This window comes from Alternaria arborescens (assembly GCF_004154835.1).
Source record: "Alternaria arborescens strain FERA 675 chromosome Unknown contig_17, whole genome shotgun sequence".
Lineage (NCBI taxonomy): Eukaryota > Fungi > Ascomycota > Dothideomycetes > Pleosporales > Pleosporaceae > Alternaria > Alternaria arborescens.
In genome coordinates, this window is record NW_021167872.1 from 42,913 (window position 1) to 65,419 (window position 22,507).

The following is a 22,507-nucleotide window of genomic DNA, read 5'->3' on the forward strand; positions in this document are numbered from 1 at the left end:
ACCATCAGGTAATGAAAGACTTGATCATTGTAACCTGCACGCTGGATCATAGTCCTGCAAGGTTGGGGTGGAGACATGTGACTAGAAGAGGGGTGACGTCGTGTGGAGGTGATACTAGCGCAGCGCGCTAAAACGCGTCTGTCGCGTAGGCTATCCAACGCTCAGAATTCCTACCTTACATCGCAACGGCGCTCTCATGTCGTCTTTCGGAGCAAAGTGAGTCAGAACACTGAGGATACTTTACACGTCTAACAAGGTTATAGGAAGGTTGTGAGAACCTACTCGCGACAAAAAAAGCGCCAACTCTACGATGAGGAACCGCCTACCAAACGAAGACGCGTCGAGACAAGTATCGAATACACCAAATCCACAGCCTTAACGTCACTCGATGCTGCTCCCACGGTCATCGTATCGTCCCTTGAACGCGGAAGCTCTACCCCTCCTCCATCCAGCCCAAAAGATTCGCCCGCAGTCTTCTCAGACGAACCGCCTCAGTCTAGTCCACCGTCGTCCCCAGTCCCACGCAGCTCGCCGCCGCCCGTTCAGAAACGGCGGCCGGTCTTCTCGATATTCAAGAAGCAACTCAAGCCTAGAGCGCCCGTCAAAGAAGCCCTTGTAGAACAGAGTCACAATGTGCAAAGCTCGCCGAAGCCAGTGCCAAAGAAGAAGCAGATGGTGCAGATGCAGTTAGACTTGGCGTCAGAGACGCGGAAAACGTGTAAGACATGTGGGATGCAATATATACCGTCGCATGCTGAGGACGCGGCGCTACACAAGAAGTTTCATGCGATGAACCTTGGTGGAGTGGACTTCAGCAAGCCAGTCGTTGAGCGCTTCAGGAAGAATCAGATATGGAGTGGTGAGGGGGGCTTTATTGCTGTGGTCGGAAGGAAGGATACACTGGCGCTGCGCAACCGGGCCAGCGACGTGCTGAAGGTCGTGAATACCGAGCTTGCAGCTGTTCCAATATCAGACGATGAGCTTTGGGGACAGACCAACCGGACGACCTGTGCAGACGCGATTGAAAGAAGAATTGCGAGTTCGAAACAGCAGTCCTCAGTGAAGAGTGAAGCAAACGCGCCCCTTGTCGATCGATTCAAGATATATCTATACATCCGAGGCAACAAGTGCGTAGGAGCATGCCTGGCGGAGCGTATTTGGGAAGCCTATCGGGTCTTGAACTCCACCACTTCACTCGAACAGGAAGATGGAGACGCTGGCGTGTCGCAGAGCTCTTCTATTTCTATCAGCACCGACTCGGATCCAGTGACCCTGGGCATATCGCGTATATGGACTTCGAATCAGCACAGAAAGGACGGTATTGCTACCAGACTGTTAGATTCCGTAAGATCCGACTTTCTCTATGGGCTAAACGTCGACAAGGCCAAAGTCGCTTTTAGTCAACCGACAGAGAGTGGAGGTAACTTGGCGCGAAAGTGGTTTGGCTGCCAGGCTGGATGGCATGTGTATGTCGACTAGCGTACTGTAGAGGCAGAGATAGAGATAGACGTAGATAGCTCTGGTCGCTGCGAAGATGACTGCACATTAGCGGTGATCCGCGGTTTCAGAGAACTGGACTGATGCCAATTCTTACAACAAGCCTATTCTATAATACGAGTCAGTTAACGCACAAAACCCATCTGTAAAACACAGATATCGTCTGCAAGATTGTGACACATGCATATCCGAGTTCTCCATTGGTAGGCAACAATGCGTACGAGGTACGATGGTGGGGTCTGTTCGTTGTCCCGCGCCGGATCGCCAGCACCTGCATATCGGCGATGATCAAGTCGCAGAGCCGACCATCAGCAGCAGCATTTCTTGCGCTGCACCATCTCACCGCCTCACCCAAGCTTCTTCCATGTACATAGAATAATGCATTGTTTTTAACGCCCGCCATGTCGTCCGGGAACCCTTTCCGCCTTTCTCAAGCTCCTCGTCAGCCCGCGGCCGTCCCGCAGACTTCCTTCATCAACACGGATAGCAGTGTGTCTGAGGCGCGTAGGGAGGACAACGACCATGGTATTCCCTCGCCTTGCCTTTCTGCGTCTGCTGGCATTCAAGGAGTAATTGTCTTACAGTGCTCGAAGATGCCGCCCCTCCGCCGACAAAGACAAAGAAGTCTGTCCGCATACTTTCTCCCACTACGACAATCCCACCCTACTCGTTTGACGACAAGCATGCGACTCTGAGCGAGCTCAGAGACAGGCGATCGAGCCAAGGTCCTCCTGCGAGCCCTCCGCCCCCCGTAACACCCGCTGGCTATGCCAACAGTTCAGTCACAGCAGGCGAAGCCAATGCCCAAGTTATTGGGAAAGACGCCATGGCAGTAGCAGACGTGCCCCCAAGTCCAAGTCCATACGTGAACCACCCCCAAGCGACCCTATCGCCGAGCAACGTACCGGCGAATCCGTTTTCGAGAACGCTGGCGTCACTAGAACCGCAAGAAAGGGAGAACGACGAGGAGCGGACGAATACGGGTAGACCAATGTTGGGCAGCAGCAGGGCATCTTTGGACGTAGAGAGCTTCAAGAACCTACTCATGACCGGAAAGCCAACTCCGCGACCATCCGGTCCGCCTCCGCAGCCTACAAGCGTGTCACAACCACTTGCTGGCGCACAGTTCGAGACTAGCAGTAGCACAGATACCTCGTCAATCTCGCGGCAGTCGCTATTCGAGCCCCCACAAGAGACACATGCCGATTCTCCGCGTACATCTGTCGATATGGCTGGATCCGACGAGGACGAGAGTATGGGGCTGGTATCCGAAGTGAAGAAGGGCAAAAAGAAGCCCCCACCTGCACCCAAGCATCGACACGGGAAGCTGGTCGCGCCGAGACAGCCACAGACAGTGTCTTTCGAAAGCTTTGCCGCTACCGAACCAGCACAAGCACCTTCTCCTCCAGCTATTAGACGAACCGACAGTTCAGATATGCAGAAGCCACTCCCACCAACCCCGGTTGCTGCGCCGCAGTCCCTCCATATCAGCACACAGGATACGACACCACTACAGTCCCCACCAATACTACCGATAACAAGTCAGCCTTCAACACCTTCAGAGGGTTCAACTCGACAAAAGAAGACGCCTCCGCCCGTGCCGTTATCTCGGAGACAAAGTCAGCTCAAGACTACAACTACAGGCAATAGATCGCGAAGCAGTTCAAACCTTACTATATCCTCCCAACATTCAGTCGATGCCCCACAGAGCCCGGGTCCAAATACCCTCGACCCATTGTTCGGAGCAAAATCACCACCCCCTCCTCCACCCTCCCGGCACGGCGCACGGCTTGCGAACCTAGGCAACTCAAGCGCAAACTCTTCCAGTACCGAGTTGCCACAGCGGTCGAGCTCGGGTCGAATGCCGAGATCTGTTCCTGAGCCTCCATCGTCTCGTCGGAGCACTCTAGAGTCACAACCTTCTTCGCCTGCACCTAGTGTGCACCGCACCTCATCTATATCATCTAATCGCAACACCCATCGCAACGTCTCCGGAGAAAGTACAGGAAGCAATATGCCGCCACCTCCGCCACCACCAAGACGTCGACAGTCAAATCGCTCAAGCCTTGACCAGCAAAGGCCTCATGTGTCCTATTCCTCTCCTACAGAAAGTCGAAGAACGAGCACAGAGTATCGTCGCACAAGTACAGAGCAGAGGCGATCGAGTGTAGCTAGCGAGAGTTCGCTGAGAAGAACGTATGAACCTGTGGATGAGAAGAGCGAGAATGAACACGCTTTGTACTCGCCAATTGAGGAGAGCGAGAGAAGGCTAGGTCTTGATGAGAACATAAGCGGTGGAAAGGATGGCGAAGGGAGGAGTGATTCGAGTAATATCCTTGACGATATGGAGAAGTTTCAGCGCGAGATTGATGAGCTGAGGACGAGATACAAACAAGCGGGATAGTGCCTTGCTTGAGCAGTCACTAGATGGGAAACACGGAGAATAGATATTGGCATGAATAGTTTCCTCGCGCGAGAGACTTTGAGCATCTTGCAAAGACATTTCAATCGATACGCATACATCCTTGTTGTCTGACTATTCAAAATCAAGGTTGTCTTCTTACATGAGCAAACGGCTCGTCATGGGACACATGCTCTGTTCTAGGCTGTAACTTAGTCGCGAAACTCTTCTCCTTCACGACACACCCCTCTCAATATTCATATCAGCACTTGCCAAAACGGGAGCTTCGAGCCTTTGGATGTATCATGCGGAGTGCTAGAGATGGTGATTCAGACGAATTGGGAATAATTAGCTTGGTGGTTGTTCACAGAGTTTGTGGGCTGTGAACAGCTTCATGAATGTTGTGAGGTGCTCTAGTCCCTAATATTGTAGACCATGCCACTTTTTGTATTAGACTTGTGAAAAGCTACAAACATGCTATATCACGCGGTAACTAGCTAGTTCGCCGAAGGATGATACCCCATTCCCGTAAAGACGGCCAATACATGTCAAATGGCTCAGGCCATGACTGCCAACGCTGCGGCGCCCATGGCGACGAGCGAGCCCATACCGACCGCAGGTGTTGCAAGAGCGGCGCCAGCAGTCTCAGGGGGAGAAGAAGTGCTGCTTGCCTCGGGCTCACCAGGACGACCTGAGGATGATGTAGCCACCACCGTTGTAGTAACCGACGCAGTCGAAGAGGCAGAAGCACCAGAGGTCTCACCAGAGGGAGCAATGAGCGTGGAAGACGCAGGAGGAGCAACCGAAGTGGGAATCGGATGTCCGGGGGGAGGCAGGATAACGCTGGTAGTAAACAGTCCACTGCTCAGGGCGGAGGAGACGACCGACTCAGCGGGAGGTGGCGCATACGACGGCTTGCCAGGCTGCGGAATGCACTCGGTGATGGTGACGGTAGCAGTCATGGTGGCAGGGGGCGCGCAGACGGCTGGAGAGTTTGTCAACTTGTGTGGTGTAAAACGTGTAGAACAGGTACTCACAGTCCGCAGCGACGACAGCCAAGACCAGTGCAGCAACAGCGAGGAACTTGTAGCCGAACATGTTGATAGCAGTAATTCGATTTCGGGTGGAGATGGAGCTGAGTAGAGCTGAATTGAAGTATATTTGCCTTGAAGTGATGCAGCTGCAGAGATGATGAAGCGTTTGATGAGTATCGTGAAGAAGAGAAGACACGGAAATTCGGAAAAGTTGTTTATATTACATGCTGACAGCGTTTGCAGTCACGGATGAAATTAGCTCCGTGGCAGGCAGGAGCGAAAGTGAAGGTGAAGGCGCACTTGTGAGTGGGGCGAGAGCGTGCCTTGCTGTGCTCTGTAGTTACCCAGGAAAGAGACCTTGGTGCCACCGCCTGCCCATACAGCACCTAGCCAGCCGGCGACATGGAATCTTGTACCTCTGTCTGACGCTGAGACTGCCCAAGTATATCTCCACAGTCTCCCTTGAGCTCCAAGCTTTTGTGAACTTTTTGTAACAATTTTAGTGCCGTGATGCAGATGCGACTAGCCTTCTCACGAAATTGCACCATGCACGACAGGAGATATGCTAGAAACGCGACTGTTGGAAGGTACCGGTTGATGACATACGTAGATACGCAGGCAGGTGATGTTGAGGTTGCAGGAACGAAAGAGCTTGTTCAAACCAGGTATACCTCGATTATCAGATACGAGCTTCTTCATAGGATGCGTTTGCTCTTTTTGTTTTCGGGTAACACTGTCCACCTCTTAAATGAAACCTATGGTAGTCCGATTGACTTCATAGAATTTACGAACAGGAAGATTGAGTTTACGTGCATTGATAGTTGAGAAGCATAGGTAGAGTGAGATCAGAAAACTACTGATACCTGGCACTCCATCGCATCTGTAGGTATCAATATACTGCTCTAAAGAAGACGAGACGCGCAGATGGTTACAAAAGCACTTCGAGAAGCTGCTTGTTTGCACATTTGACATATTACCACAATTACATCGCGCCGCTTTTTATACTTGGTTGGCACAAGGCAAAGATCTCGAAGACAGCGCGCCCAAATGCCCAGTGTCATGGAACAGCAAGCCAGTCTGGCTCTCTGCGGACTGCATCTCATCTTGACTACAAGACTTCGTGGACATGGTAGCGAAGGCTACATTCTGATTCGGCTTTCCTCAGACAGCTGTACAATACTGCTATGGGTCAGTTGGAATCTTCACCTCTACCTGATTCACATCCTGCTCTTTTGGTATTTGTATATGTATATGCTAGATCAACCAATCTGAAAACAAGTCCAGGGAGTAGGAGCCCGTGGCATTAGGTGCGAGTAAGCAGCCACCTGACCGTGTAGGACAGCCTTTGAGACAGGACGTGTGGGCACCCGTTCTTAATCGCCACTTGTCGCGCAGGAGTAACATCTACCGCTCCAAAATAGCCTGTGTTTTCTTCGAGGGCCGCTGCAAGTTTATCGCCATGCTGTAGATTAGCCTCGAGTTTCACGGTCGGTGCTAGCTACACAGGAGATTTCCTCCGCCTCGATATGATGCGATAACGCTAACACGGCTGCAAATCGCGTGGCTCTGCTTGGTCATTTACTCATCGTCTCGGGTATTCCAAATACTTTACAATTTCTTGATTCTGCGGACGCGAAAAGCCAAAAAGTAAGCTGCTGCTGCGTTGTCCCTACTAACCGGACGTCGGAATCTGGGCTTGCTGCACGGCCCAATACGAGCTGTATGCGCTGCCTGCTTGCTTATGCCGTACTGCGAATATGCTCGTGAAGACCATTGGCCACGTAAAAGGCCAAGCCGGTGGCCTGGATGCGGCGGTGTCATAGCGGAGCTGGTGGCTGTTGTAAACTGTAAGGCCTAGGGTTACAGGCGCCTGTATAAGCGGTGTTGTACAAAGGAGGGAAGAAGCAACGTTCCGCTGGACCCTTTTGGGCCCTCCAAGATTAACCACTCGCACACATGGAGCGGTCTGCTTACTTGCATGAGTAATCATGCATTGCTATAGAGACGCTGGTAACAGCTTGCAATGATGTGCGGGAAGAGATACTTTTGACAGAAAACTACAAATTGAACGCATGGAAAAGACTTTCGCAATCAGACAGTGATTGAGGACGATGCAGAGCTGGGTCTGAGTTAGAATGAGTGTACAGCATCGAGATCTCCTCACCGCATCATTTGTTTCGCTAAAGAATGCCCAGGTGCTTACACACGACGTGTGGTGCAGACCGCCTATACGAAGTTGATCGCTCTTGGAACATTCGGACATAATTATTCCTCTGCGGGAGGCACAGGATTCCTAAAACCGACGACAGGGCTGTGCTGCCGATCACAAGATGAACAGTGGCGAACTCCACAGAACGCATCTCGCAGGATTGCGAACCCAGTCATGAATGGCGGTTCAAGCACTCCGTATAGCAAAACGGTTGAGGGAACCAATGTACGGGCTGCTCGTGGGAGTTCTCTCCGATGTGCTACCAGCCAGTCATCTCCAAGGGGCTTGCTGCAAGCTAGCCCTGGCCCATTGCACATATGGCAAGCTAATGCGGCAGATTAAGCGCATCCACGTTAACTTGAGCTTTTACGGAAACCCGAGACCGTGTACGGTACGAAAAAGAAGGAACGATAACTTCGAAGAGGGGTTTCTGAGGGGCAGGCTTGATTGGAGAGGGGACAAATCGCCGCTGAGAGGTGCATGCAAGCGAGTTCTAACCGGCAGCCGTGCGTTAGGGCCCGCGGAGCGGCATGGCAACGAATCTCGGTATTCTGGCGTTGTGTAATTTGGAGGTAATGGTATGAGACATTCATACCTTCCGAGTTGAGGAAGAAAGATTGTACTGCCCACAAAAATTTGGCGGCGTTGCAAACCGCAATAAACTGAATTGCCCGTCACAAAGCCCAGCCGTTGGCCGTATATTTGAGACGACGGAAGGCTCATCTATTGGGGATTTTGGAAAAGCCATATTCCAAGGCTGTATTCCAAGACCGTTCCGACGTCACGCAATTGTGGTGGATGGCATGGAAAATGCAACGGCGGAGTAGTACGCAGATTAAAGGGTAATCGGTACGGCTGCTGCGGAGTGGCGTGGGCGCTCCACTTGCCGCATTGGTATAAGTTGTTCATCGTCTCGGCATGGAACTAGACAGTCAGATTGTGTTGCAGCCTTGCTTCATTCCAATAGTGTTAATCACAGATAGTCTGAAAAAAATTGAAGGGGTTTCAGGAACCCTAGCAGTTGAGTGGCTGCTTGAGGTGCGGGAGCAAAAGCCGCCATGGAACGAATTGTGTTCACGATGCCGCAAAGGTTATCGTAACCGCCTCGGATGCGAGATCATGCAGCTAAACGTACGTTGGGCTAGAATCTTGTGCGCCGGCTCCAGATTCCTTCACATGTGGGAACAAGATGGCGCAAAGCCAATCCTACGCGACGTCACTTCTGCCTAAGGTTGATGCGGAGCGTTGTGTACCAGTTATCGTAGCAACGTGGAACCTGCGCCATTTGACGACGATCTCAAAGCATGAGATTAGCTCAAGGGAAATGGGACGTGGCAAGTTTGGTTGAAAAAGGAGTTGGTTGACCATACATGTCCGCAGTCAAAGGGCTCCCAGAACCATGGTCACTCGGAGCCCTGCAGTGAACGAAAGCAATTCAGTGTGTTTGATGGCGAGCAAGCCCAAGGACGGCTGGACGTGCTCAATGCAGTGAGCCAAGCTGAGAGAAAGGCAACGTTGAGCGTCTAGATGCCTTTGTTGAACACTCTCCAGCATGATTCCTGCTGATTCGGTGCACAAAGAGCCGATTAAATGCACGACGGGCGGAGATATTTCATGTAAGATGAGATCTTGAGATCTGAAGCTAAGTGAGAAAACAGGGGTTGTCGGGAATTGACTGGCTGATACAATGACAGGCCGAAACTAGCACCCCGGCGATCTGGCTGTGGGCACTCGCAGCGGGGCAGAAGCGATGGAAGGAAGGAGGCATGCCCGTATGACGTCGGCGGCCGGCCGGGTCTAGGTTAAATACCATGGTGACAAATAGTCCAATTCAGACGATCAGACTCAATTTCCCGTACTTCCAATAGTCCGGGGAACGACAGCGTTGCACTGGTCGTGGTAGTGACAGAGCGCCGTCGCTTCTTCTGACACATGGTCTGTAGCTGGTACAGAAAGCGTAGTAGGCAGAGAGACCAGCAGTGATTATTGTTGTAGACCATGGAGTCGGCGACATGTTTTTATCGAGCGATCGGCGCGCACGTCCTAGACAGTGGGCAGCAAAGTTCTCAGGGCACATCAGGGCTCCGAAGATGGGTGGGAAGTTCGATCAGATCGGAGCTATGCCCGATATGACGGTCGCGTATCTCAGGTTTTGTTGTTTGGATCAGGGAGTCCCTTGTTCCTGGGCCCGGGCGATGGGCTGTCATGAGATTTGTGCAGCACGGTGAAACCAGCCGTTTTGGACATTGCACATGGTTGCAGATGAGGGTCGCCAAAACTCGGTATTGTTTGGGGGGTGCATGATGAGGCACGACGTGATGGCGCAGGATTAGACTCGCTACAGCATCAGCCGTGGGCGCTGACTGGAAGCTCACGGAGACGGGAACGAGCCAACGGCAACCCGACGGCTGCGTCTCCTTAGCGCAGGCCACTTTAGGTGAGCATGTGCGTTCGCGTTTGGTTGAGCAGTTTGCGGAAGCCTCTGCGCGGGCGCGATCGCGATTGCGCTGGCCACAATAGCCGGCGCACGTTTGTTTGGGTGAGCGTGGGTGGAGCAAAAGTAGAAATTGATTGTTACTATGGTAGTTGGTGGTAGTCAGGCACGCTGTAAACGTCGTCGCGTTGCAGCGCAGGTGGGAGAGGTGCCGGAGCCAGAGCGGGCCTGTTAGTCAGCCAACCCGGAACAGAGGCTGCTTGACCCCGCCCACAACGCCAGCAAGATGCCAGATGCGATCGCGATGGCAGACATGCCACCACCCCCCAGGAACCAGCTGTGATATGATGTTGACGCGTCTCGTTTATCGGCGGGAAGTGCCACAGAGATGCTAGCGTGCTCGATCGCCAGCGCTGGCCAAGCCACGGGCGTGGTGTTGTCCTGTCGCTGGCGTGCGGGCGCCGAGGGTAATCTGCAGCCATTGAGCCTGGCACAGAGCTAGCCGCGAACCTTCTTCCCCTACTCCACACACATCGCCGACTGGCCTCTAGAACACGCCGGGCTTTCTGCCGCTGCCCTTGACTGGTTACATCAACTGCTCGCCGTCCCCCAGGCGCTGCGGGGACTGACTGGGAATTGCAAGCTTCTGGCACGCTGCCCTGCCCTTGCCTGGGAGGAATTGTGTGGTCAAATTCCAGAAGACTGCAATTGCTTCTTCCCACTGCTGCTATAACATATGCTAGGCAAGCCCTCGACGTAACACACTCGTACTGCTCCTAATCCGCTTGTTTGCTGCCTCACCACCCACCAACCAACCACCCCTAGCAGCCTCGTCAGTCCCTCAGACGAGTATCGATCTGCTTTGCAAGCGTCCATGCGCAAACTGTTTACTGCCATCGAAATACCAAGTTTTCGCCCGCTAGGCTCCGCCACCTGATTATCCTGGCTCACCCTCCCCCGGCCCGCAAACAGAGATTTGTGCGCATCGGAACCATTCACACGCCCCTCACACCTCGATCGCTGACGTCCCAGCGCCAGTTCCCACTTTCGCACCAATCTTCTGCCTCTTTGGGTTCCGCGGCCAACTTTGGCCGTCGCTACTGTGCCTCACGTCACTCGTCGCGTATCTGTATCGAGCTGCGTCCTGTCCAAACCCTGTCGTACCGGTACGTGAGCGCCTTTCTAGCTCCGTTGTTTTTCGGCCCATCTTTAGGCCTGCTCCGCCCAGCACATCCGCACCCGCGTGGACAGTCGCCACTTTTCCCCTCTCCGTTTACATACTTTGCCCGCCCACTCCTCGCACTTTCTCTTTCTTCCATTATTCCTCACAGTCGAAGTCGTTGCTAGACGTACCCCTCGAACTGTACCAATCTAGCATCTGTTGTTGTGCTGACTCCGCCATCTGTCAGCTACCCCGCCGCCACCCACACACCTTTGCCACACCACCACGCTTCATCTGCTATCTGTCGTCTGAACCCTCACCATGCCTGCTGAACGTCGAACCTTTACTTCGACCAGACCGGTCAAGACCGAGCGCACTCATGAAGAGAACCAGGAGCGGTTTGTTATCTCAATTCAGTTTACATGTAACCAATTCTAATGTTCGTTAGTGCTTACATTGCTGCCTCGCGCCGCAGCGACCGTAGTCTAGAGGCTCGCATTGAGTCGGCACGCAGGGCTTCTGAGATTCACAAGAAGCGTACTGGCCGTGCTTTGCGTGTGACTGAACAGGATGTCATCAATGAAGAGATGTACGAAGAGGAGGACGATGATCTGCCCACCCAGTACCAGCGCTTGAATGCGCATCTGCACACTACCTCTGTCATGTTTAACAAGAAGCTCCATGATTACATTGCGACACAGCACGGTGTCCGAAACATGTTCATGTCGCAGTACCAAAATCAAGGCCCGGCGTTCCCACAGTTTGGTCAGCAGTATCCAGCCAATGGTGCTTCACTTCCACAGGCAAGCAACTGGCTTAACCCTTCTATGCTACCACCACAACAATTCACACCGGCCTCTCCTCAGAGTTTCCAGCAAGCGCAGCCGTTCAGCCCGACTTCCACTCAACCACAACAGGGCTACCGCCAGTCACCGTACCACATTCCTCAGCGGACCCAGTCTCACCAGCGTGCTCTTTCGATTCAACTGCCTCACGGCGCATCGCACTTTGATCCATCAGCTCAGCCGGCAAGTGCAGGTACCACGACGCCACAGACCGAGCTCAACCGAAGACTGTCTCTACCACCGCAAGCTTTTCAGCAATCAAACCAAACAGTAGAGCGACCAACGCGCCCTTCGCTATCGCGTTCGCCTACTGCGCATTCGCTTCAACATCGCCAGTCATCTTCACCACAGATTGCTTCGCCAAATGCGGCTTCAGTCCATGACGCTGCAACTGCTCAAAGCGACCCTAACACGCCTACTTCCTATTCTTACAGCCCAACCAACTACGCATACAGTTCGCAAGCACTTAACTCAAATCCTTTGACCTTGTCCATGCCACCTGAGTCACAGCAGTTCTTGGGTTCCGTCCTCGATCAGAACGATCCTCGCACTGCTATCTTCATGGCTGGTAGCGACAATCTTCCTCAGCCATTTGCTCCAACCTACACCTACAATCCCAACAAGGTTACACGGACACCGAGCAGCGCAAGCATGTCAGAGAACGCTACTGGCTCCGCTCAGACTCTATCCTCAGGCCTTGATCTGAAGACTGAGCCCGTCTCTGATACCACATCATTATTAATGCCGAGCGCTATATCCGATGGTTTTTACTCCAACGATTCGTTCTTGACACCTGGCAATGGTGACTACAGTGCCTTCTTCGACTTCCAAGGCGGTGATTTTACACAGTCCTTCGATGACCAGTCCGCGAACGACCAGGACAACGGCAACAGCCTTGTCAACTGGGACTAGGCTTCTTTCCCTTCTTCTATTTATTCCTTTTTCTTAGGCCAAAGGCCTTTTTGTATGATCCTCTTTGGGTCTTGTGTGTTGACCGCCTTGATACTTTGCTACGGTTTTGGGTAACGGTTCTGGTTTCACACGCACATGATACCTTTTGTACAGTGTCGTTCACGAGGTTACGACTGGAGGCGTTGCGTGAAGTTTTTCACATGGGCTCAGAAAAAGCTCCATATGTTCAGCATACAAGCGTATCCTTCTGCGGGCGCTTCGAGGTTGCTGTCGCCTGTATAGCGATCTCCTCTCTCGGTAACACTTCAACCCGAAGTGCTTACTTGTAATACATAATTGTAACGACTATCAGTCGTATGCGATTCATCGTGCACTCCTACCGTGTGTGACTTGCATGTGATGTATCGTCAAAAACTTCGGTACACAGCTGTATGTTGCATTTCGGTTTTGCGAACATTATAGTCATATGCAAAATGGCTTTCAATAAGGGTCTGAAGATCTACTACACAAAGAGAGGGATTGCGCAGAGGCCCAAAACATGAATGAGAACTGGCTGTTCAGTCAGTGGTTCCGTGACGGGTAACACCCTCGAAGCGGCCCGTCGAGGGATGTGCAACACATACCAGTTCTGGAACCTAGTTACGCACAATGTTCTATTATGTGGCGAATCACATACTTGTCACTCATGCCTTCTGCATGAGTGTGCCTATGGGTACAATGGTCTCGTCAAAGTAACGCTAGAACAGATGGTTTGGCTCACGTAATGACGCTAATGGTGAGTTAGTGTCGTGAACAGCACCTTCGTACCCTGGATGATGGTTTCAGCAGATCTGTTCCGTTGCAACAACGAATACACCCTGTGCGATGCGCAATAAGTTTTACATCAGCATATTTCGCTTTACATCGCCGTCAATCTACGTTACTACGCCTGAATCCATCGGAAGCTCTCGCGGATAGCCGCACCAACCATCCCGAGGCCTTGTCTTACAGCGGGGTTTTCTGTAAGACGCACAACCCTGAGCCGGAACTTGGTTCCTGCATCTGTGCATCGAGCTAGTGATGGCAAATTCCACATGAAAATATACAAGCTGTTCAGTGCGGTCCCTAAACTCGAGTCGTACTTGGTCCCTGTGCTGCACGCCTCTGACAAGCTCTTATATCGTATCAATGGTACTTGCTCTAGAGAGCCTGAAAATAACACAACCTGTGATAATAAACAATATTTAGCAGGAGGCGGCAATGCCGACATCGCGATCAATCTGCCGAAAGCAATTACAGAATGCCTACTGATCCTGCAACGAACCATATTCATGTGACTCAAGTACTGATCAGTGGAATGCATTTCAGTTCGGTTATAATACCTCTTCCTGTACAGAATTTCTTGCTATTGGGAAAGAAGCACCGCAAGGCGTCTGTCAGGCGGTATTCCAGTCGACTTCGTCTTCTTGTGTCACTCGTGTAATGCCTCCAAAACACGAGCATGGTCAAGCGTAACGGCATTGGTTACATTCTTCAACGCCAAGTTACGCCGATCCATTGGCTCGCAACAGCACCATGCCCAGAGAAGTGGCTGTATCAATCTCTTCAATCCCAACAACGGTAGGTTGGATCACTTCGTCATCTGTGAACTCCTTGAAGCCTTTCCCATCTTCGCCTCCTTCTGCACTACCAGTAGTAGCTGCTGCGCTGCAGTGTGACGTTGGCCTGCGTCCGTTATCTACCATCCCGTAATTGCTGTTTCTAGTTAGATTCAAGATGATCAGCATCTTGTCACACTACCAATCTATACGAACACACCAGCTACCTTGCCTACGGATCGCTGCAAAGCAGTCTTGACCATCATGGTCTATCGAGGTGGTGCAATTCTGCTTCAGACAAGGCCGCTACTCCAAGAACTCACAAAGTCAAAAGCTGGAGGCCAATATGTCGATAGGAATAACCTAAGCATCATAGGTTGTACGCCGACTGCCGTCAAGTTTGGTACTTCGATGACCTGTAAGGTGGATACCATGAATGGAAGCATGATGCCGTGTTGCATGCTCGCGTTGGTGCTAACCAGTTGTTCTGTTGCTGCGGTACAGCCGTGGTAGGACCACACCATTTTACCATCGCGGTGAAACGCACCTCTTCATATATAAGATCGTCATTCTCACTCACTTGAGGCACAAGCCCTTCAGCTCTAGTTGTCAGCCAAACACAGCCTCTCGTTCCTTTCTCTATTACCACTCGTTCATTGCTTTGACTCCTAGAACAAGTGCCTTCTGTGACCTACAAAGAATCATGAAGCTCAGTACTTGCATACCGTTTGCGGCCTTTCTGACGCTCGTTGCTGCCGAGCGGGCGCTATGTAAGTTTCAGTTTCAACACTGCTGCTGGAAGCATTTACCTTGTCAATCACCACATCGAGAATCTAGTCTCTTTTCGTCTTTCAATATGGATTGACAGCTTTATCTAGTGAACTTTCCACAGCACATACGGCTACGGCAGTATGCGCCGCCACCGCCTTACTCCCCCACTTATCCTACTTTGATCAGCAGTGCTACTAGCATCTCGCTGTCTACTGGTATTCCTCCGGTTTCAACACCCTCTTCGTCAGCAAACTCCACGGCACCAGGGCCCTCCACAATTGTCTACACTAGCGTCGTGGTCATTACATCGGTGGTTGTCCCAACGACATCGTGAGTTATGATAAGTTCTCGTGTTCAGTTCCTGTTGAACTAATATGTTGACACAGCCGAACTTCATCGGGAAACTCTACATCCACAGAGGCTACAGCAAGTAGTTGGGGTAGTAGCTCTTCGTCTGTGAGCATCTCTCTCTCAACTGGACTCCATTCTTCCGGATCCGGATACCACCCATCTTTACCACCGTACCCGACTTCCGCGCCTTACGGTAACAGCACCGGTACAGCTTCTTCTACTTGGGGCACAAGTACTGCAACAGTGTCTTCGATACCTTCATTGACTTCCACAGCTAGTACCAACTCGACAGGTTCGCAAAGCTCCTATATCCCGAGATCTTCGACGACAAGCACCAATGCTACTGCCATCACCTCAGTCATCGCTTCCACTACTGCCATCACTATCTCCCCTCCATATCCTTCTAATGGAACGGTGACAGAAACAAACACTGAGCCTACAGCGACACCCAGTGGTGATGGGACTACTTCTGGGACTACTACGTCCTCTGGCTACTATATTCCACCTGGTAACGCTACCAGCAGCGCCAGCAGTCCGACTGAAACAGACACTGTGTACTCATCGACCATCAATATCTCGACCATCTCCTGGATCACCTTTACCTCAGTGGAGTCATACACTACGACTGAGACACCTACGTCAACCACCGACGATTCAGTATCATCGTCGACTTCAGATTCATCCAGAAGGTTAAGAACCACCCGGAGTCGCACCAGCACACGTGATTGGTCTCGAACTCATACTATGTCCAGACATTCCACAACTGATTCTGCCTCATACACGCCTACTTCTTCTGAGTCGTCAACGGCATCATACACTCCGAGTTCTTCTGAAGAGACGCCTAGTCCGTCTAGTGCGGAGTCTTATACACCATCGTACACAGCATCTTCTACAGATGATACCAGCAGTGTATCTAGTGCGTCCAAGACTTACTCTACTTCATCTACGTTGTCGCAATCGTATAGCTATTCGTTTAGCTCGATCGTTACAGACACGTTCTCGCCCACTCCATCGGATGTCACAACTTATCCGGAGCCAACGCCGACAACGGAAAGCTTCTCGTACTGGACAACCTTGTCGTCATCAAGCGATTCGGCCAGTGAATCTGAGACCCCTTCGTACACATGGCCGATCAGATCAAGCACTACTTTGGTGCTTCCTTCTGAGACATCATCAGAAGCGTTGAGCAGTGAGTCTAGTACCATCGAGACTCCTTCTGCCACGCCGTCACCTTCTAGCAGCTCTTCCACGTCCGAGTCACTAGTCACATCTAGCAGCTCGACCAGCTCAGAGACACCTCAGGAGTCGAGCACGTATACGTTTACCGAAACGGAGTACATGTCCTTCACCTCCTCAATTTCAGCATCTGAGAGCTTTTCCAGCTCAGCTTCTATCGTAGTCAGCTCTACCAGTACTGGCGCCACCGCTACGTCTTTCCCAGTCGGGTCTTCTACCTCAGGCTATTCCTACTGGACTCCACCTATTAGCTCAGCAACCAACACGGATGCTACCGCTACTTCTTTCCCGGTGGACTCCAGTACCGACTTCACGAGCTTGACTGGTGGTCTCACTCAGACGACCTTTGAGACGAGCATAAGTTCGACCAAGAGCGGCTACGCACTGCCGCCTGTAGAGACGTACGAAGGGCAGGTTGACAAGGTGAAGAGGGGCATGGTAAGATTCTATGATGTTGATTGAAACACAAAAGAACAAAATCTAACTACTCTGGCAGATGGGTATGTGGTTCATGTGAGAGCGAAGCATCGGATTGGGTAATCATAGACCCCTTCGGGAAAAACGATCAGATGAAGAATTACGACATGTTATTGCATCTCACCAAAACAACCCCACGTTACTTTCTCTACTTGCCTCGAATAGTGTAGACATTCATTCCATCTCCTTCTCAAGTTCTTTTCGCTTCACTCTCTTCTCACCCACCCGCTCTGTCAATGGTTTCTGGGATGGTGTATTTAATATACAATGACTGCAAGATGTTGGGTCATAATTTGATATGAAAAACCTCTGCTTTGATATAATGACCATATGACACTATGGGGGACAAAGCCTTTATGAAAACTGAAGGAGAATTTGCAACGCTTCACAATGACATTGATATTTGCCTCTGCCATAGCATGTTACATAACCGGGCAGCCTCACTTGCCAGAAATCTACTTTTCGGTTCAGTAAAAGTAAGCACCTTGGGCATTCCTCGTCCTTCGCCACTTTTAAAAAGCAATATTCACAAATTTTCCAGTCACAAGCCCCAATGCTTTGGTTTGACAATGTCGCCTTGTTGAGGTGAGGAGAGTGTTATCCAGAGAACGCGTTTTCTAGATTTGCGTAGAGATTACGCAGGATATAGCTTGGTGCTACACTACAGTAGTTGGTGTATGGGCAACTTGGACCGGATGGTGTTCGGACGTAACGGCGGAAAAGCGGGAAGACGGTGCAGAAATGCGATGTGGTAGAGGTATCGGGGCGCGTGTGACCAAACCAGCTGACGGAGACGCCAAAGCTGTGATTGTTTGCCTACAACCTAGACGCGCGTATGATGGGTCAGCAGCATAGCGTCAACCAAACACCCATCAAGTATCACCTTTCCACAAAGACTACACGATTGGCATTGAAACATTATTTCATTCATTCGGCCGTGACAATTTAGCTTCACCTTCCTGAGGCAGCTATGCCATCGAAGCATGTCTCGCTCATGTCATTACGTATCATTCCCAATGGATATCAACTTTTTTACATCTTGCTCTTGGCCTCGCCCTTGAGCTCCTGCGCCTTGCCCTTGGCCTCACCAGCGAGCTCGTTGGCCTTTCCCTTGGCCTCGCCAGCCATCTCATTTGCCTGGCCCTTAGCCTGGCCAGTGGTCTCGGGGACGGACTCCTTGACGGCGCCAGCGACTTCCTCTGTTGGTGTGTCGTTAGTTTCTGTATTTTTGTGCTACCGGGATATTTAAAGCTTGCGCACTGTACGATGTCGTCATGTTCTCGGCTGTGTGAGGTGAGACAAGAGAGCATCTGGTGGTGCAATATAGATGGGGAGCGTAGTGGATGGAAAGTGTACGTACCGCCCTTCTCAATGCCCTTTACAGCGGCACCAGAGATTGTCCTGTCGACAGCCTTGGCAGCATCCTTGATAGCATCTACGGGGCTCTTGCGTGCGACGGGTGTGGTGCTGAAGAGGCGGGCCTGGCGGGCAATCTGTTGACGGAACATGTTGACGGTGTGTTGTGTAGTGTAGTTGTTTTGGAAAATGTGGAGGTCGGTAAAGCAGAGGTGAGGGAGGTGGCAATTGAGTTATTGGATGGTTTGTTAGATGAGGTTCTTGTGAGTGTGCGGGAGACGAGACCTTTAAAGCATGTGGACGTGGACTGAGCTGCTGTGCAATGACGTAGCTATGATCAACCAATCGCGGATGTGGGTCCTAGTGCTGCCGTGCATGGCGGAGGAACATCGCGATTGCGGATTTAGCATGCCTAGGCCTCACAAAATTTTACATGTGCATGTGTACTGTTATGAATGTGATTAATTCATTATGATTATTCGTACCCTTCTATCTGGCGATTTTGCGTCTTCCTGCACTTAGTACAGCGCCTTCTGCCACCATGCACACCGCGCGTTCGCGTTGCTGTCGCGTACATCCTCAATGCCTGTGACATTGAGCTCCAGAACCGTAGCGTCGGGACCGTACATGTTGAATTGCTTTACGCCCATGGCGTCTGGTACGCCGTTCTCAGCGAAGCTAGTGATGAACTCTTGCAGAGCGATGGCAATGGTCGTGTTAGTAACGCCAGTTGGCGAAGTGGAAGCAGCGCCTCCCTGGAAGTACGTGTACGCAACATCTTGGCCATGTATAGCCGGAGGGACGGCAAAGAGATACGAGTATGTCTTGTTTCCATAGGCTCTGGAGAGGTAGTTGGTGTTGCATGTGAAGACACCCTCACTAACGATGAGGCTGCCGCGCTCAAAGTTGTTGGTGTAGCCCAGTGAGCCATCGAACACCGGAGGGTAGAGGGTATTAACAATGTATTCCACGGACGACTTTGGGGCATTTGCGAATGCGCTTGAGATCTGGTCTTCCAGTGCATCCTCGTTTGGAAGATAGAAAGGAGTAAAAAGTGCTCCTTCGTTAGCATTATGGCCGACCATTACGCGTACGTCCTTGTCGAACCGGCCTTGAGCTAATAGTTGAGCGGGCTGCAGAGGAGCGAAGAGACCGTCCACTACTGGTCCGTAGGTGAAAGTGCCATACGGAGAATCATAGGTGATCTGCTGAGCACTCGCACGTATAATCTCTTCAGATGGAAGAGCACGCAGCTCTGCGAGAGACGTAGTGTTGGTAAGCTTGAGGAACTTCTGGTAGACGTCCTCCTGCGTAACAACAGAAGTTGTAGGCTGCCACCCAGGGCTCTGCGGAACAGCCTGTTGGAAAGGAGCCGATCCGTTAGCACCGCCATATGCAGTAATTTGATGCATAATCGATCCACCTCCAGCACTTTCTCCAAAGACAGTGACCTAAAAAAAAAAGTCAGTTGCAGCTGCAGATCCAGATTCCAGCTCGACTTACTCGGTTCTTGTCACCTCCAAAGAGGTGGATGTTCTCCTGAACCCACTCAAGCGCAAATCGCTGATCGTATAAACCTAGGTTTGAAACACCTCCTTCCGCTTGATAAGAAGGACCACCCATCCAGCCCATAGCGCCAAGACGGTAGTTCATTGCAACATAAATGACGTCGCCATTGGTTGAGTTGCCGGACGCAGCAAGTAGCCCTGCTGGGTTATTGTTTTTCTCGCCTCCTGTATATCCGCCTCCGTAGACCCACACCAAAACGGGAGCCCCATAGCCTTGCCCAGCTTTGCTTAGCACGTCCTCGGGAACGAAGACATCCAGAAATAAACAATCTTCAGATTCGCGGGGATCCGGGACTGGAACTGGGCTGCTAGCGTTCGCCCCCGGTGTCGAGTACGATGAGTTAGAAGTGGGAAGACCGAGCACATATCTGGTCAAAGACTGGGCCGCAAGTGCATTCCAGCCTGGGGAAGCCTGGGGACATATTCTGTATACGTCAGTTTGGTCGTCTAAAGATTATAACCTCACAGCACCTACCTCGATACACTTCCAGTGTTGATAGTTGATCTGTTTTCTGCTGGAGCCTGAGGCGGTGCAAACCTCAGGTTGCCAACGGGCGGAGCAGCATATCGTATGTTGGAGAAGTTGTAGAAGTTGCCGGTATCCTGGATCAGTTAGCAAGCCGACATCAAAACCTAAAGAAGATTGACGAACGTTGAAACCTGAAGCCTGGTAAATCTCGTAGCCAAGATCTACAGTAGGCAGCGACGAGTTCTGTGCATAGGCTGCACCTATCAAGGCTGCAGCTGCGGCGAGTTGCAGCATATTGGAGAGTTAAATGAGATGTAGATAGGGCAGTTACGACGAGGTTGCCAACGTCTATATCTCCAAATGCCCGGGACTTGCAACGATGATAAGTCTACTTTTGTGCAAGGGCAGCCCGTCAACCAGGTACGGGTCGAGCATCCATATATACTCCTGTCATTTAGCTTAGCCCAATGAGCAACATGTTATGCCTCCGCGGTCACGCAAAAGCCGCAGACATGTCCCGCCTTGCCCTAACGCAAATGCCTCCACCACAGTAACCGTCACCGGAATCAAACCTGACTCCCGTGCCGATGGCTTTCCAAAGCAATACAAACGTGCGTCATCACGGCGGTAGCTTCGGCGACTAGCGCTGGAACTGATTCGCTCGCTGACAACCAGCGCGAATACGATCAATACGTGGCCAGCTATGCATGGCCGTTCAGGAACCTGAAGTCTGAGAATATCTTTCGGATTTTGTATGTGCTCAGCTGTAGATGTACTTTGACGTTTGACAGGTGGAATTAAACTTTCAAGCTGTCGTTCGGCGTTCCGGTGAGATGGGACGGGGTGTCATCTCGGTTCTATGGTGCGAGACGATCTGACGAGGATGTTCCCCGCATGAAGGATCCAATGCTGTCAAGGCATTCTACCGAGGCATCTCGCTTGGCCGCGCAACTGTTTCCCTACAATGGCCTGGTATACTATCGCCCTGTCAACCATTGACCGCATAATACAAGTTGGACTGTGTAGCCCGGGCGAACTTTCGGCCGTCGCATTTCGCACGGGTCGATCGTCTAGACGCAGATGTACGCATACGCTAAATACAAATGTCGCTTGTAATCTGCGCGTAGACCCAGGCGCGGTTTGCAGCGTATATACATACTTGACAGATTGTATGCGCTTTTCTACGTCGGTCGGCCTACCTTACGCTGGGCATACATCGCGAGCTATCGAATTGTGAGCTGGGATTCAATTGAGAAGGATTCTGATGATGACGTTTGTCTCGTCAACCATCTCAACAACAATCGCCATGAGACTAGCAGCTCATCCTCAGCTACGCGACATTCCAAGCATATCAGTAGTCATCTGTTGATAGCTTGCCGTGGCATAAACGTACTGCGCGTCGCATTCATCGAGATATTACTGCTCGATCCTGTTCATCGAAAGAGTAAACAACAGAATGAGGTCAATCCCTTCAAATTATTTCCACCACCGCAGGAAGCTGGGAACTGTCGGAAAGTCTGAGGCAAGAAGAGAAGCCCACGACACGGACGTAAGTATGTTGTCATTATATCTAACAGAGTGCCTGTGGTGAGCAAATAAGCCATGTCTCCAGCGTTGTCTTTACTCGATCCGCTCCAGCCATGCTCAAGGCTGCTCACCCGCTCACTGCGATTGCTCACTTACTCGGGAGATCTGCAGTTTACTCGAATTTGGAGAGCATCTTACGCTTCGGAAATGTAAGCTAGCGTTCACTGCGAGTAGACATTTAGAAGATTGAGGTGCAACAACAGAAACTCTCGAATCGGAAGAGAAGAGACGGATATCAGGAGCGTCAACGGGATGGGAGCGAAATCGTGCGTTTTTGAGAACACCAGAATACCCTAGTGACCTCCACGCCATAACACATGCGATATGTCATGGTAATCCACTCGTTATATCATCTCATTCTAGCAAGGAGAGTATTGCAGTATGCAGGATGAGAAAGCGTAAACGTTTTCTTTGGAGATGATTACTACAACAGCCCACGCGCATGGCCATACGCTCTCCACTTGAACATCGGTAATCCTTTCACGGTCCCTGATGCTCCTACGCTTTCTTGATACTAGAATTTGTGCATCAATTTCCTTGTACGCAGCCTTTGAACATGTTTTGGGTGCACGTATGGTCCATCACTGTACGGACACTCCCGGAGCCAGCTACAAACCTCTA

At 51.3% G+C, this 22,507-nt stretch overlaps 7 protein-coding genes across 7 annotated transcripts; 4 read left to right on the forward strand and 3 right to left on the reverse strand.

Annotated features, from left to right (window-relative positions):
• Positions 1-196: 196 nt before the first annotated feature.
• AA0111_g7432 (hypothetical protein) lies at positions 197-1,479 on the forward strand (the record flags this gene model as incomplete). Its single annotated transcript, XM_028653767.1, has 2 exons — positions 197-216; positions 264-1,479. The coding sequence occupies 2 exons, from the start codon at positions 197-199 to the stop codon at positions 1,477-1,479; spliced, it is 1,236 nt and encodes a 411-aa protein (XP_028504835.1).
• Positions 1,480-1,898: 419 nt separating this feature from the next.
• On the forward strand, positions 1,899-3,901 carry AA0111_g7433 (hypothetical protein; the record flags this gene model as incomplete). The annotated part of the gene is made up of 2 exons (XM_028653768.1): positions 1,899-2,022; positions 2,082-3,901. 2 exons carry the CDS (start codon positions 1,899-1,901, stop codon positions 3,899-3,901), a joined length of 1,944 nt encoding a protein of 647 aa, XP_028504836.1.
• Positions 3,902-4,455: 554 nt separating this feature from the next.
• Positions 4,456-4,996, reverse strand: AA0111_g7434 (hypothetical protein; the record flags this gene model as incomplete). The annotated part of the gene is made up of 2 exons (XM_028653769.1): positions 4,456-4,883; positions 4,936-4,996. The coding sequence occupies 2 exons, from the start codon at positions 4,994-4,996 to the stop codon at positions 4,456-4,458; spliced, it is 489 nt and encodes a 162-aa protein (XP_028504840.1).
• Positions 4,997-11,058: 6,062 nt separating this feature from the next.
• Positions 11,059-12,494, forward strand: AA0111_g7435 (hypothetical protein; the record flags this gene model as incomplete). Its single annotated transcript, XM_028653770.1, has 2 exons — positions 11,059-11,135; positions 11,186-12,494. The coding sequence occupies 2 exons, from the start codon at positions 11,059-11,061 to the stop codon at positions 12,492-12,494; spliced, it is 1,386 nt and encodes a 461-aa protein (XP_028504841.1).
• Positions 12,495-14,774: 2,280 nt separating this feature from the next.
• AA0111_g7436 (hypothetical protein) lies at positions 14,775-16,891 on the forward strand (the record flags this gene model as incomplete). Its single annotated transcript, XM_028653771.1, has 3 exons — positions 14,775-14,841; positions 14,950-15,172; positions 15,229-16,891. The coding sequence occupies 3 exons, from the start codon at positions 14,775-14,777 to the stop codon at positions 16,889-16,891; spliced, it is 1,953 nt and encodes a 650-aa protein (XP_028504838.1).
• Positions 16,892-17,938: 1,047 nt separating this feature from the next.
• AA0111_g7437 (hypothetical protein) lies at positions 17,939-18,414 on the reverse strand (the record flags this gene model as incomplete). Its single annotated transcript, XM_028653772.1, has 2 exons — positions 17,939-18,105; positions 18,267-18,414. 2 exons carry the CDS (start codon positions 18,412-18,414, stop codon positions 17,939-17,941), a joined length of 315 nt encoding a protein of 104 aa, XP_028504839.1.
• A 366-nt stretch (positions 18,415-18,780) lies between these two features.
• On the reverse strand, positions 18,781-20,593 carry AA0111_g7438 (hypothetical protein; the record flags this gene model as incomplete). The annotated part of the gene is made up of 4 exons (XM_028653773.1): positions 18,781-19,713; positions 19,766-20,255; positions 20,306-20,433; positions 20,483-20,593. The coding sequence occupies 4 exons, from the start codon at positions 20,591-20,593 to the stop codon at positions 18,781-18,783; spliced, it is 1,662 nt and encodes a 553-aa protein (XP_028504833.1).
• Between the last annotated feature and the right edge of the window lie 1,914 nt (positions 20,594-22,507).